This window comes from Urocampus carinirostris, chromosome 15 (genome assembly GCF_059441175.1).
Source record: "Urocampus carinirostris isolate Australia breed hairy pipefish chromosome 15, RoL_Ucar_1.0, whole genome shotgun sequence".
NCBI classification, from domain to species: Eukaryota; Metazoa; Chordata; class Actinopteri; order Syngnathiformes; family Syngnathidae; genus Urocampus; species Urocampus carinirostris.
Window position 1 is genome coordinate 32,906,304 of NC_142363.1, and position 14,482 is coordinate 32,920,785.

A 14,482-nucleotide genomic window follows, 5' to 3' on the forward strand; every position below is an offset into this window, starting at 1 on the left:
CAAGGGAGGCGGTGGAAAAATGAGTGGGTGAGCCAGCCGGCCAGTCGGTGAAAGAATGAGTGAGTGAGTTAGCCAGTGAAAGATCGAGGGAGTCAGTGAAAGAGTGAGTGAGCGAGGGAACCAGTGAAAGAGCGAGGGAGCCAGTGAAAGAGTGAGGGAGTCAGTGAAAGAGTGAGTGAGCGAGGGACCCAGTGAAAGAGCGATGGAGCCAGTGAAAGAGCGAGGGAGTCAGTGAAAGAGCGAGGGAGTCAGTGAAAGATCGAGGGAGTCAGTGAAAGAGTGAGTTAGCGAGGGAGTCAGTGAAAGAGCGAGGGAGTCAGTGAAAGATCGAGGGAGTCAGTGAAAGAGCGAGGGAGTCAGTGAAAGATCGAGGGAGTCAGTGAAAGAGTGAGTTAGCGAGGGAGCCAGTGAAAGAGCGAGGGAGTCAGTGAAAGATCGAGGGAGTCAGTGAAAGAGCGAGGGAGTCAGTGAAAGATCGAGGGAGTCAGTGAAAGAGTGAGTTAGCGAGGGAGCCAGTGAAAGAGCGATGGAGCCAGTGAAAGATCGAGGGAGTCAGTGAAAGATCGAGGGAGAGAGTTAGGGAGCCATTGAAAGAGCGAGGGAGCCAGTGAAAGAGCGAGGGAACCAGTGAAAGATCGAGGGAGTCAGTGAAAGAGTGAGTTAGCGAGGGAGCCAGTGAAAGAGCGAGGGAGTCAGTGAAAGAGCGAGGGAGTCAGTGAAAGATCGAGGGAGTCAGTGAAAGAGTGAGTTAGCGAGGGAGCCAGTGAAAGAGCGAGGGAGTCAGTGAAAGAGCGAGGGAGTCAGTGAAAGATCGAGGGACTCAGTGAAAGAGCGAGGGAGTCAGTGAAAGATCGAGGGACTCAGTGAAAGAGTGAGTGAGCGAGGGACTCAGTGAAAGAGCGATGGAGCCAGTGAAAGAGCGATGGAGCCAGTGAAAGATCGAGGGAGTCAGTGAAACATCGAGAGAGTCAGTGAAAGAGTGAGTTAGTGAGGGAGCCAGTGAAAGAGCAATGGAGCCAGTGAAAGATCGAGGGAGTCAGTGAAAGATCGAGGGAGAGAGTTAGGGAGCCAGTGAAAGAGCGATGGAGCCAGTGAAAGAGCAAGGGAGCCAGTAAAAGAGCGAGGGAGTCAGTAAAAGAGTGAGTGAGCGATGGAGCCAGTGAAAGAGCGAGAGAGTCAGTGAAAGAGTGAGTGAGCGATGGAGCCAGTGAAAGAGCGATGGAGCCAGTGAAAGAGCGATGGAGCCAGTGAAAGAGCGAGGGAGCCAGTGAAAGAGTGAGGGAGTCGGTGAAAGAGTGAGTGAGGGAGCCAGTGAAAGTGATCGAGGGAGAGAGTGAAAGAGTGATCGAGGGAGAGAATGAGCAAGCCAGTGAGAGAGTAAGGGAGCCAGTGAAAGAGTAAGTGACTGAGCGAGCGAGCCAGTGAGAGGATGAGTGAGGGAGTGAGCGAGCGAGCGAGCCAGTGAGAGAGCTAGTGAAAGAGCGAGGGAGCCAGTAAAAGAGTGAGGGAGCCAGTGAAAGAGCAAGGGAGCCAGTGAAAGAGTGATCGAAAGAGAGAGAGAGTGAGCGGGCCTTTGAGAGTGTAAGGGAGCCATTGAAAGAGTAAGTGACTGAGAGAGTGAGCCAGTGAGAGAATGAGTGAGTGAGCGAGCAAGCCAGTGAGAGAATGAGTGAGAGAATGAGCGAGGGAGCCAGTGAAAGAGCGAGGGAGCCAGTGAAAGAGTAAGTGAGTGAGTGAGCCAGTGAGAGAATGGGTGAGTGAGTGAGCGAGCGAGCGTGCAAGCCAGTGTAAAAATGAGTGAGGGAGCCAGAGAAAGCGAGGGAGCCAGTGAGAGTGAGAGAGAGAGGGAGAAAGTGAATGAGCGAGCGAGCCTCAGAGAGAGTAAGGGAGCCAGTAGAAGAGTGAAGGAGCCAGTAAAAAAGTGAAGGAGTGAGGGAGTGATTCAGGGAGCGAGCCAGTGATAGAGTGAGGGAGGGAGGGAGTGAGTGAGCGAGCGAGTGAAAGAGTGAGGGAGGGAGTGAGAGAGCAAGTGAAAGAGTAAGGGAGGGAGGGAGCGAGCGAGCCAGTGAAAGAGTGAGGGAGTGACCAGTGAGAAGTTGAGCGAGGCAGCCAGTGAGGAAGTGAGTCAGTGAGAGAGTGAAGGAGCGAGGGAGCCACTGAAAGAGTGATCAAGGGAGAGAGTAAGCGAGTGAGCCTGAGAGAGAGTAAGTGAGCCAGTGAATGAGTGAGGGAGTGAAAGAGTGAGTGTGGGAGGGAGCGAGTGAAAGAGTGAGGGAGGGAGTGAGAGAGCAAGGGAGCGAGCCAGTGAAAGATTGAGGGGGTGAGGGAGCTAGCCAGTGAAAGAGTGAGCGAGGGAGCCAGTGAGGGAGTGAGGAAGCCAGTGAGGGAGTGAGGAAGCCAGTGAGGGAGCGAGGGAGCCAGTGAAAGAGTGAGGGATTGAGTGAGGGAGTGAAATAGTGAGGGAGGGAGCGAGCAAGTGAAAGAGGGAGGGAGGGAGCGAGTGAAAGAGTGAGGGACGGAGGGAGCGAGCGAGTGAAAGAGTGAGGGAGGGAGGGAGCGAGCCAGCGAAAGAGTGAGGGAGCGAGCCAGCGAAAGGGTTAGGGAGTGAGCAAGCCAGCCACTGAAAGAGTAAGGGAGCCAGTGAAAGAGTGAGCGAGCCAGTAAAATAAGGAACGAGCCAGTGAGAGAATGTGAATACGCACGAGTTAGCGAAGCAACACGATAGTAAATGAGCAATTGAAGTCCAAAAACCCAAGTCAGTCAAATAGACTGAATATTTCAAGCGTGTATAAGAACCAACATGTGGATTTGAGCAAAAGAAAGAAAGCGTTTCGCGAAATGAAAACGATTGAACGAGAACGAGGAGAATTGCGTGGGCGCGCCGGCGCCCGATAGCTGACAGAGGCTAAACGAGTTCAAACGCAGACAAATGAGATTACGGCTGCAAAGGCGCGCACACAAAACCTTCCCTTTCCACAATAAATCACGCGGCCGCGCCGAGGTCGCCGCGGAACACGACGGGAGTCAACAGAAGTCCGAAAAATATATATATGTCGTGAGCAATGTTCCCTCTAAGCTGAGCTTTTCCGCGCACAAGAAAATCTAGCCAGCTCGAAATTGTTTATTAAGAAGCGAATTAAGTCAAAGTTACAGTGCATGAAGGTAAAAAGACACGGGTTCCCCTCACGGTGTGTTCTAATTTCGGTATTTTGAAGTCAATGTCGAAGTAGAACGACGTTGAGTAAAGTCAGTAGAGTTTTTCGATAACCGGCTTCTTCGGCTCGGCTCACTAAAAAGAACCGGCTCTTTCGGTTTCCAAACGGCTCTTCGGGTTGTTTTTGCTTCTTTAATCCCTACACGACCAAATATTATCTGAAATTGTGCACAAAATGACTTAAAGGAAGGGGGGATAGAACAAAAAAGAAAAAAAATACCAAAATGAAAAAGTAGTGAAAAGCTGAGAAAAAAGAACCAAAGGAAGAGAAAAAAGAAGGAAAAATTCAGAAAAAAAAAACAAAGGAAAAAAAGTAAATTGAGAACAAAAAGAAAAAAGTAGCAGCTCGGAAAAAATAAACACAATGAGATTTTCTTAAAGGAAAAAATAGAAAAAGAACGAAAGAAGAAAAAGTTTGTGTTGCATTCAAATCATTTCCAATGATATCAAGTCAATCTTGTTGCCAACATTGTACTTCCACTCAAAAATGTGATTAAATACAGTTGTGTATCGTGCAACCAACTAAATAAGCCCCCAAAATGTTAGTATTATGCGACAAAAGATACCAGGAAAAAAAAATGCAAATCTTGTGAAAGAATTGTTTTAAAAACAAATGACGTTTGTAATACATTAGTCAATTCATTCAAAAGTGAAAAATAATTTTGCATTGCTGGAAACTCAGCAAAATGTAAATTGATGTCAAGTTTTGGACATATTTGATTATGACTCATTTGCCACACTTGGGATTGCTGTTGCTCACCGTTGTTTCAAGCGTTGCTCACCGACTTTGTGTGAACGCTCAGACCCGTAAGGAAAATGACAGGGAACATTGGTGGTGAGAAATCGTGACGATTCCCAGCGGCGGAATTAAAATCAAAACATAGGTAATATTCGGAGCGCGAGTCGCTGAATAATTCACCGGCAACAAGTGGATCCTTTTTCTTTATTGCTACCTTCAGGCGGCGTCGTAAAACAAACGCACTCGGCTGAAAACATTTGCGTTCGTCACCGAGGCCGCCGCCGGTATCAACATCTTGGCGGATTGAAGAGTAAAAGCGGCAAATAGGTCAAACTCGGAATAATAATCCTGTTACGGTTGTTGTCTTTTTTGCAGTGCGTCCCCAAGCCCATCGCCACGGAGCCCTGTTTCGGGAACAAAGCCGCCGTCCTCTCCATTTTTGTTCGGCTACCTAGAGGCAGCGGGGGGATACCGCCGCCGGGACAGTCGGGTAATGTAAAAAAAAACGTTTTTATAAAGTTACCGTTGCCCTACTTACAAACGAGATCCAGACGTTCGTAAGTTGAATTTGTTCGTAAGTTGAATCCGTGCTATATTTTGTATGTTTAAAGTTTGTAGAAGTATGTTTATTCAGTAACCTGTATTGTTTTGTACTAAAAAAAATAAACATTTCATAGAATAATATGCTCTATAATGATAAATCAAGTTGATTTTAATTTACTTTTGGAAGATGAGCTTCAAGAGTTAGGCGATTTCCTCCTCTGTGGTAAAAAGTGGCCAAATAAAAGCGATCCGACCGTTTTCTCAACCGCATCAAGCTTTCTTATTCCACTTTCGTCTCAAAAGAAACGGTTCGCCTCTTCTTTACACTTTACACCAACTGTATCGAATAGATGCACGAGATGTTAAACAATAAGAATATCAAAGTGCCTAGCGTGCTGGAGATACAGTATAGAATATTGACTCACAAACTAGAAAGAGGAAGCAGATTTCTTCTTCGGGGTGGATGCTCTCACTGCGCCACACGGCGGAAAGAAGCACTACCGTTATGTCCTGTACTCTGAAAAAGGTCCACACGATACAAAATCTTACTGACAGCAATGTCCGGCTATTTTTCCACATCCCTAAAAAGAATTCCTATCTACTTTTCGTAAGATGAATGGTCGTAAATAGGGGGAGCGTCTGTACTGGCATATTAGCCCGCATTGTATCTTAACTTACCCACTTAACACTTAAAATAACTGCATACAACAAGAAATACCTACCGTATTTTCCGCACTATAAGGCGCACCTAAAAGTCTTAATTTTTTTCAAAAGCTGACCATGCGCCTTATAATACAGTGCGCCTTATATATGGCTCAATATTAAATCGCAAGGTCTCGCAACTTACGCAACAGCCGCCGACTCGATTTTCCCCCGAACGCGGAGTAGTCCGCGGTGTATGCTGGGATTTATATACCGGCGTTTCATTTCCTAACCAATGTGTCAATCATCATTTGAATCGATCACTATTGGCTGAAGTTATTCGGAGCCTCGGATTGGCTAGATGGCCAAAACAAACCCTGGAATCGGCCGAGTTTAGCAATGGCGTAGCAAGTCCGCGGTGTATGCTGGGATTTATATACCGGCGTTTCATTTCCTGACCAATGTGTCAATCATCCGTTAAATCGATCGCTATTGGCTGAAGTTATTCGGAGCCTCGGATTGGCTAGAGGGCCAAAACAAACCCTGCAATTGGCCGAAAAAGATGTGTCAATCATCCGTTAAATCGATCGCTATTGGCTGAAGTTATTAGGAGCCTCGGATTGGCTAGATGGCCAAAACAAACCCTGCAATCGGCCGAGTTTAGCAATGGCGTAGCAAGCTTGCTAAAGAATGCCATAAAGAAACATGTTTCATTAGTCTGTATTCGTAAATATTCTACTCTCCTGGATTTGACACAGCATATCCCATGTTGTAACAATGACAATAAAGGCATATTCTATTCTATTCTATTCTATTCTATTTACTTCACTCACGGTTGTAAGAAGACCATGATTGCGTATCATTATTGAACGTGAGAACTTAGGTGAGCTATGCGGCTTTATATTTTCCCGGTATCTTATTTTAGAACGATCTTGATGTTGCTGTGATGAGTTGAGTGAATTCAACTCAATTCCAAGTGTTTATTGTCATATGCACAGTAAAGTTGCGAGCGAAAAGGAAAATAGAAACTAAGGAATGGTTGGCATTTCTTGAATCCCAAGACTTCAACCTTCCGAATGATATTTGAAATGATGCATTTGAGTGACATCGTACGGACACCGCATCCGCACGTGTCTACGACACGTATTTGCTTCTTTGCAAGCTTTGGGAATGTTAAGGGGGTAATCAGTTGGACTGAATCATCTGACTGTTTTGTCCACGTTCCCAATGTAGCGCCTTATAATCTGGTGCGCCTTATCTATGGAAGATATAGGACCCAAAACTATTTTTTGGGGGTGCGCCCTATAACCCGGTGCGCCCTACAGTGCGGAAAATACGGTACTTAAAATATGAATTAAACGTGCAGCCAAACAATGACAAATATTTAAATGTAATAATTATTAATAAACCAGTCATAAACATAAAAAATGAAACGGTCTGAAAACCGTTTTTGGAAATTTCAATCCACCTTTGTTGTCTCTGTTTTCCTCTTCTCATTTTTTGAGACACTTTATCATTGGGGGGGAAAGGCAAGAAAGCGCACTTCCTTACCATAAAATGAGATGCAATCCCTCGTGAACACAATAGTAACTATGATGATTGACTGAATTAGACGAAGTAATCGGGCGAGGGTGGAGCATGAAGTGGGCCGTCGGGTGTTTTATATAGTTTACGTTGTCAATAAATGATTCTAATCATGGCCCCAGTGCCTAAAATAGTGAGATGATGAGATTAAATTGAATGACTTTTCTTATCTACATCCTTAGTGGTCTAGTGATTACACAATGGATTAAGGATTATTAATATTTTTGTTTTTGTTGTTATCGTTGTTTTTATTCCTATTTTTACTAATGCCACTATTGGGCCGGACCGCAATAAAATTGTCAGATACCAAATGGATGGTGATTCAGAAAACTAAACTAGATGCACAGTTTTCCCTCTACTTTCACAGTTAAGGGTTACCCTAGATGTGAAAAATGCCTCAACAGGCTGACTCAGCACTTTTCCTTTGGATGACATGGCGTTTTTTTTCCCCAAGAAAACATTCCACTCTCCTAGACCTAAGCGAGATTGAATCTTGACATCATTTCAGGATTTTAGTTTCCATCTGGACTCAGTCTTACCCGGTTTCCATTTTTATGTGCCGATGACCCTGCCAAAAAGGGAACACCCTCCCATCAATGGTTTCAGGGGTGACGCTCTAATAGTGCTCACTCGTTCTAGTATTTAAATGTTTTGCGCGTTACTTGAATGAAAATGTACTTTTTATTATACATGTACTCAATACTATACAGCCCGTTACAACAATCTTTTTTGTGTACTTTTGCAAAAAGGATCATTTCGATGTCCTTTCCCTTGACCAGACCGAGTATTCGGACTTTGAACAATAGACCTGGAGAGAAGCAATGCAGTTGAGGACCTTTTTTTTTTACAAAGTTTCAGAATAAAGATAAAATCAGAGTGCACTCGGTTGATGGGAAGCGAACCTGCAGATTTCTTCTTGGCTCTTGGAGTCACAAGTAGGCATTTTCAGAGCGGAGGCTCCGTGCAGGAACATAGGGGGAGTCAAATCAGAGAGATAAGAAGGTGCACGTCCATCCAATTGTTTGTATATTAGTAAGAGAAACTTGAATTGACATCTGAAGCGAACTGGGAGCCAGTGCAAGTTAGCCAATATGGGAGTTATATGCTCTAACTTTTTTGTCTTTGTAAAAATTCTTGCTGCCGCATTTTGAACCAGCTGCAAACTTCTGATGCTAGACATCGGGAGACCAGAAGGTAATACATTACAGTAATCAAGCCGAAAATTTAAAAAACGTGAATTATAACCTCTGCAAAGGTTGTATGATAAGGGCGGAAGAAGTACTGATAAGAAAGGATACAGCTAGTAAACACTAAAATATGTGGATAAACATAATGCACATCTACAACAACTAAATGAACAATGCGATCATCAAAGCAATGATGTGAGGAAAACTCATGTTATGGTGGCAACATACTCAGTGACCTGTTTTAATAATCTAACAGTGCCAACGTCCTTTGCAGTAGATGCTAAAAGAGAAGCAATAAGTAAAAAACAAAGGACAATAAAGACAATATAATACAACAGGATCGACTATAATCAAACTAGGTATAAAAAGCCACCCTGAAAAGAATAGAATATATACCTTACAAAATGGGTTGAACATATCGTGACAACAAAATTGGACGTGGCACTCCAGTTTCATATTTAAGAGGAGGATAAAAGAAAACAGAAGATAAAGGAACAAAGGAGATAAAGGTTAAAATTTACACAATATTTACACAAGAAATGTGAGCATGTAGAAAAAAGAAGGAAGAAGCGTGGATTTAAAGAGAGAGCCTGACTTTTGGCATTCAATTTATCAGTAAACTGTGGCTAGTGTTAGGTTTAAGTCCCCAACATTTTTAATAAAACGCTCTGAAATAAAAGAAGACTTAGAGAATCGGTCATTGAGAATTGGTTATTTTATTAATCATCATAATGAGAGCGGCGGAGACCAGGCTGTTAAAAATCTCCTCCTCGCTCTGAACAAGTCCCCAAACCCTCCCTTCTAATATTAAGGTTCTTGGAGAAAAACAACTTGAGTTATGGCATGCACAAGTCAGGGTGCACCCACTGGAATGTGAAAGAGACAGAAACAAAAAAAAACAACTCATGGCCTTGAAGAACAGCTTACGGCTGAAAACTATACAAAAAGGGCTGAGAAGACTTATAACATATTAATGTCAACTGTAGGATAAATATATGTATATAACTCCAACAGCTAGCAAAAGGTCCCTTGGTCCTATTTAGGATACAGGTTTAGCCACTCGTTTTACGTGTCGATATTCCTACGTAAATGTTCTTAATTTCAGCAAATGACTCTCTCCTCCCGCAGGTCTGGCGGTGGCGAGCGCCCTGGTGGACGTCTCTCAGCAGATGTGTTTGGGTTTCAAGGAGAAATCGGGCGGCCTGAGGAGCCGCAAACAGCCACCCAGCGCTCAGCCTTCCACCTGCATCTGACCCCGCCCCCTTTGAAGCTAGCCCCGCCTACTTTCCAAGACTCCTCCCCCCGGAAGAGGTGCATGCTGGGTTACGACGAACACTCGACCCCACTATCGTGCTGCTAAGATGTTCATCTCATCGCCACCTGTTCTCGTTTTGGGGATTCTTTTTGAGCCCGCCTGGAAAAAAAATAGATCTATATATACACGCCGGAGTAGCATCCCCGAGGAATCCTCGGACCTCCTGACAAGCTTCCTCGGAGTCCCTCTGGTTCCCAATTAAGAGACATCAGGCGGTAAAAACGCTTTGAAGGCATCCGGGGATATTCTTCCTCCTCTGGTAACCACGGCGATCGACTAATTCGTGTTTTAAGGTCAGTTCGGCATCCTTTGGGGAATGTACTTTGGTAAGGGGGATGCTATTTATCTTTATTTATGTGATGACGGCCAGTTCCTCTTCTTCCACGTAAATTTCAAACTTTTCCTGCCAGGGGTTCGAGGGAATGTTGCATGTGAGTGTGAATAAGAGGTAAGATCTGGACTAAAAATTCCAGCCTGTCCGCGGTATTATAGCCCGACCCATCCCGAGGCCAACTCATTAACTCGATTTGAGAGACCGAGCCCAAAGAAAACCCGAAATTTCACATTTCATTTATGAGGACTCTACGAGAGAGAACCCCGGTCCGAACGTAACGATTAACATTTTATGCCCGACCTGAATTTCAGGCCCAAGATCTTACCTCTAGTGTGAATGCTGCTCAGAATTTTCCCACGATTCAACTGGACTTCCAGCATCGCTAACCAGCGTTTTTATTTTCCTTCATTTGATAAAAACTCAACTAATAGTGAATCTGACAAAATTTTAGAGGACAAAAACAATAGTGTTGCATTCGAGAATTCTGATTAATTTTATATTTTTATTTTCCAGTTCTCGAATGCTTTTTAGTTGGAAGATAGGACAAAAATGCCACAATATTATGAGGCAATTCCGACCAAGCTGCTTTTCGCTCATTTCTCTTGAATTTTGCTGCATAAAGTGAAAAATAAATGCTGACATAGTTTTGTGAGGAGAGCACATTTTCTACGCACACAAAAATAAATAAATGTCATCCCATTGGCAGAAATTCTCAAGTCATGTTTATTTGTGACACCTTTAATCACAAAGAGTCTCAAAGAGCTGCACAGACCACAGATTATTGCAAACCACAGACTATTATGACACCATCCCCTGATCTAAAACCTACATGAGGGAAAGGGAAAACTCAAAAACCTCAGCATGAGGAAAATTAAGAAACTTTGAGAAGGGACAGTCTCAAAGGGCTGCACAGACCACAGACTATTGCAAACTACTGACTAATATGACACATCCCCTGATCTAAAACCGAGATGAGGGCAAGGAAAAACCTCAACATGAGGAAAATGAAGAAACCTTGAGAAGGGACTCGGTTCTGACTCAAAGAGTTTCAACCTCAAACGTGACGGTGATACCGTGTACTACAGTTATTTCTGATCATTATTTAGTTACATTTGAGGTGCTGGCTCATTGTTGTATTAAAAAAACTAAAGGTTTTAGCAGACGCAATATAAGCACCGGCATAATTTCTGAGCTCTCTGATCTTCTTTCAGGAGTAGTTGCGTCGTTTCCTTCATATAAAGGCTCTATTGACTCACTCATGAATGAGGTTAATGCTACCCTGGCTAGTGTCCTGGATTCCGTAGCGCCCCTACGGCTTAAATCAGGACCTAAAAAATTATATTATTTTTCTTTTTTTCAATGGGTTAAATTAATTAAAACCCTTAAAGTAAATTGCTTAAAACTAGAAAAAAACAACCAACAACTAATAAAGGATTTTTTTAGAATAATCAGGGACACCCAAACTCTTTCATACAACTCTATATAGAAAATTAGAAATATATAATAGAATAGAATATACCTTTATTATCATTGTTACAAAATGGGTTAATATATTGTGACAACAAAATTGGGCATGACACTCCAGTTTTACTGTTAAATATAAGATTAATACAAAAAATATTTACAATAAATATGAATACAGTTGCTTCTTTTAGCAGATAATTTAACTTTATATGTTTTGGGCAAATATTATGATATAATGTAAAGAATGTATGAAGTTTATTTGGGCACAGCACAAAAAACAAACAAATGGCATCAACCACTAGCTAACTAACAAAAGGGACAATATATTTGCACAAAACAATGAAAAACAGCCGAATACTACTATAAGTTATTTTTGTTTTGTTATATTGTTTTAAGAAATCTGCCAATGGTGTGAAATTTATTGTTTTTATGTGTTGTCATATTATAAAAACACTGTCAAAACATAAAAACTGTTTTTATTTATGTATATATTTTTTAATTTGCTGCTTTTAAATGTAAATTATAAGTAATGTATAACATTTTTTAATAGAAATAACTGAAAAATCAATCGAATTGTGTGAGGAACATAGCACTGAATGGTCCGAAAATACGAATTTTACGCCAACGACTGAGAAACTGAATTCAAAATGGCCTTCCTGCTTTGACTCCGGGTCATTTCCTCCTGCCAGTTTTCGGTTTTGCCGATAAAAAAAAAACCTTATTAACACAAAAGCCCAACTGTTTATTTTCAGCTTTACTTAAAAGCAGGTTTATTTCCCAGGTTGGGTCTTTATCGTCCTTCGCTCCAACGTTAGCTAAGAGTGTTGGACAAAAAAACAACGGGATGAAACAAAGCTATTAACTTTTTACCCTTAGGGAACAAAAAAAACGTAAAAAAACAGAGATTATAACACGGCATTCATAAAAAAGAAAATGGTTTACCCTTAAGACCTCATTTAGCGAGGGGTTGGATTAGACATTTTGGGGCAATGGTCAAAACATTGCAGTTTTTTTAATTATAGTAGGCTTTTTGTTTATTCGGCGTTTTTTTCCCCGACTGGGTTTCTTGAAGCATGGGGAAAATTCGAGTTTAAAACCCTAATAGAACATTAAAAACGAATTGAAGCCGAAAGCCTTGTTTGAAACCTTGGTTTAAAACGTATAGAAGCCTGAACCGTAGTCTAAAACCCTCGAAGCGCTTATTGTATGCGCTTCAAAACCTTAACATGAAGCCGAACCCCTAGAACCGCTTTATATAACTCTTATATGAAGCGATTAAAAACCCTAATTTGAAGCTGAAACCCTTGTTTGGAATCCCAATTCACATCCCAAAATGGCTTTAAAACCCTAATATTGAGCCAACATTCTAGTTTGAAGCTCTCAAAGTGGTTTGAAACCCTAATTTGAAGCTGAAACTCTTGTTTGGAACCCTAATCCAAAACTTGAACACTAGTATGGTGCGAAAATCCTAGCTTGGAACCCTAAAGGCACGTTTAAACCCTGAAATAAGACCTGAACCCCGAAAATAGCTTCAAAACCCTAAAATAGTTCAAACCATAGCTGGAAACCCTAGAATTGCTTTATAACTCTTACATGAAGTGCTTTTTAACCCTATTTTAAAGCTGAAACCCTTGTTTGGAATCCCAATTCAAATCCCAATATGGCTTAAAACCCTAATATTGAGCAAACACTCAAAGTGGTTCAAAACCCTAATATGAAGCAGAAACTCTTGTTTGGAACCCTAATTTGAAGCTCAAACACTAATATGGTGCCAAAATCCTAGCTTGAAACCCTATAGGCACATTTAAAACCTGAAATAAGACCTGAACACCGAAAATAGCTTCAGAGCCCTAAAACAGTTTAAACCTTAGTTGGAAACCCTATAATCGCTATTTAACTCTTATATGAAGCGCTTGGAAACCCTAATTTGAAGCTGAAACCCTTGTTTGGAATCCTAACTCGAGTCCCAAAATGGCTTTAAAACCCTATCATTCAGCCGTCACTCTAGTTTGAAACTCTCAAAGTGCTTTAAAACCCTAATATGAAGCTGGAACTCTTGTTTGGAACCCTAATTCGAAGATGTAAAAACAGTTTAAAACACGAATATGATGCTAAAATCCTAGTTTAGAACCCTAAAGGCACATTTAAACGCTGAGATAAGACTTGAACCTTAAAATAGCTTTAAAAACCCTAAAAGTTTAAACCATCGCTGAAAACCCTGGAATTGCTTTATAACTCTTATATGAAGCGCTTAAAAACCCTAATTTGAAGCTGAAACCCTTGTTTGGAATCCTAATTGAAACCTTTAAATGGCTTTAAAACCCTAAAATGGAACCGGCACCCTAGTTCGAAACTCTCAAAGTAGGGTTCTAAACCCTGATGTGAAATGTTTCAAAACCTTAATTTGAAGCTGTAACTCTTGTTTGGAACTCTATTTCGAAATTGTAAAAACTGTTTATAACATGGATATGATGCTAAAATCCTAGTTTAGAACCCTAAAGGCACATTTAAACGCTGAGATAAGACCTGAACCTTAAAATAGCTTTAAAAACCCTAAAAGTTTAAACCATTGCTGAAAACCCTAGAATCACTAACTCTTCTAGGAAGCGCTTGAAAACCCTTGTTTGGAATCCTAATTCAAAACTTTAAATGTCTTCGAACCCTTAAAATGAAGCCGACACTCCAGTTGGAAACCCTCAAAGTTTTTTGAAACCCTTATTTGGAACGCTTAAAAACCCTAATATAAGGCTGAAACTCTCAGCTAGGGTTAGGAGCTAAGGTTTTGGGCTACAAGTTAGGGTTTTCAACTGTTTTAGGGTTCCGAATAGGGTTAGGGGCTAGAGTTACGTGAAGGCTTCGGGTTAGGAAGTAGGGTTTGAGCTCCATTTTAGGGTTCTAAACCAAATGTAGGATTTAGAGCGTTACGGTTTGAAACACGGCTAGGGTTACAGCTAGTGTTAGGAGCTAAGGTTTTGGGCTACAAGTTAGGGTTTTCAACTGTTTTAGGGTTCCGAATAGGGTTAGGGGCTAGAGTTACGTGAAGGCTTCGGGTTAGGAAGTAGGGTTTGAGCTCCATTTTAGGGTTCTAAACCAAATGTAGGATTTAGAGCGTTACGGTTTGAAACACGGCTAGGGTTACAGCTAGTGTTAGGAGCTAAGGTTTTGGGCTACAAGTTAGGGTTTTCAACTGTTTTAGGGTTCCGAATAGGGTTAGGGGCTAGAGTTACGTGAAGGCTTCGGGTTAGGAAGTAGGGTTTGAGCTCCATTTTAGGGTTCTAAACCAAATGTAGGATTTAGAGCGTTACGGTTTGAGACACGGCTAGGGTTACAGCTAGTGTTAGGAGCTAAGGTTTTGGGCTACAAGTTAGGGTTTTCAACTGTTTTAGGGTTTCGAATAGGGTTAGGGGCTAGAGTTAGGGTTTGAAACTAAGTATCAGGCTCCCGTTTTGATCAACGCTAG

General features: G+C 42.0%; 1 protein-coding gene across 1 annotated transcript in view; it reads left to right on the plus strand.

The window, feature by feature from the left end:
* Positions 1–10,541, plus strand: part of atrn (attractin) — a 110,090-nt gene extending 99,549 nt beyond the window's left edge. Inside the window, exons 28-29 of the mRNA XM_088355105.1 lie at positions 4,329–4,443; positions 9,038–10,541. Of these exons, the coding sequence (XP_088211231.1) occupies positions 4,329–4,443; positions 9,038–9,162 (240 nt within the window). The 3' untranslated portion in view covers positions 9,163–10,541. The remainder of the gene's footprint in view (positions 1–4,328; positions 4,444–9,037) is intronic.
* Positions 10,542–14,482: the final 3,941 nt, after the last annotated feature.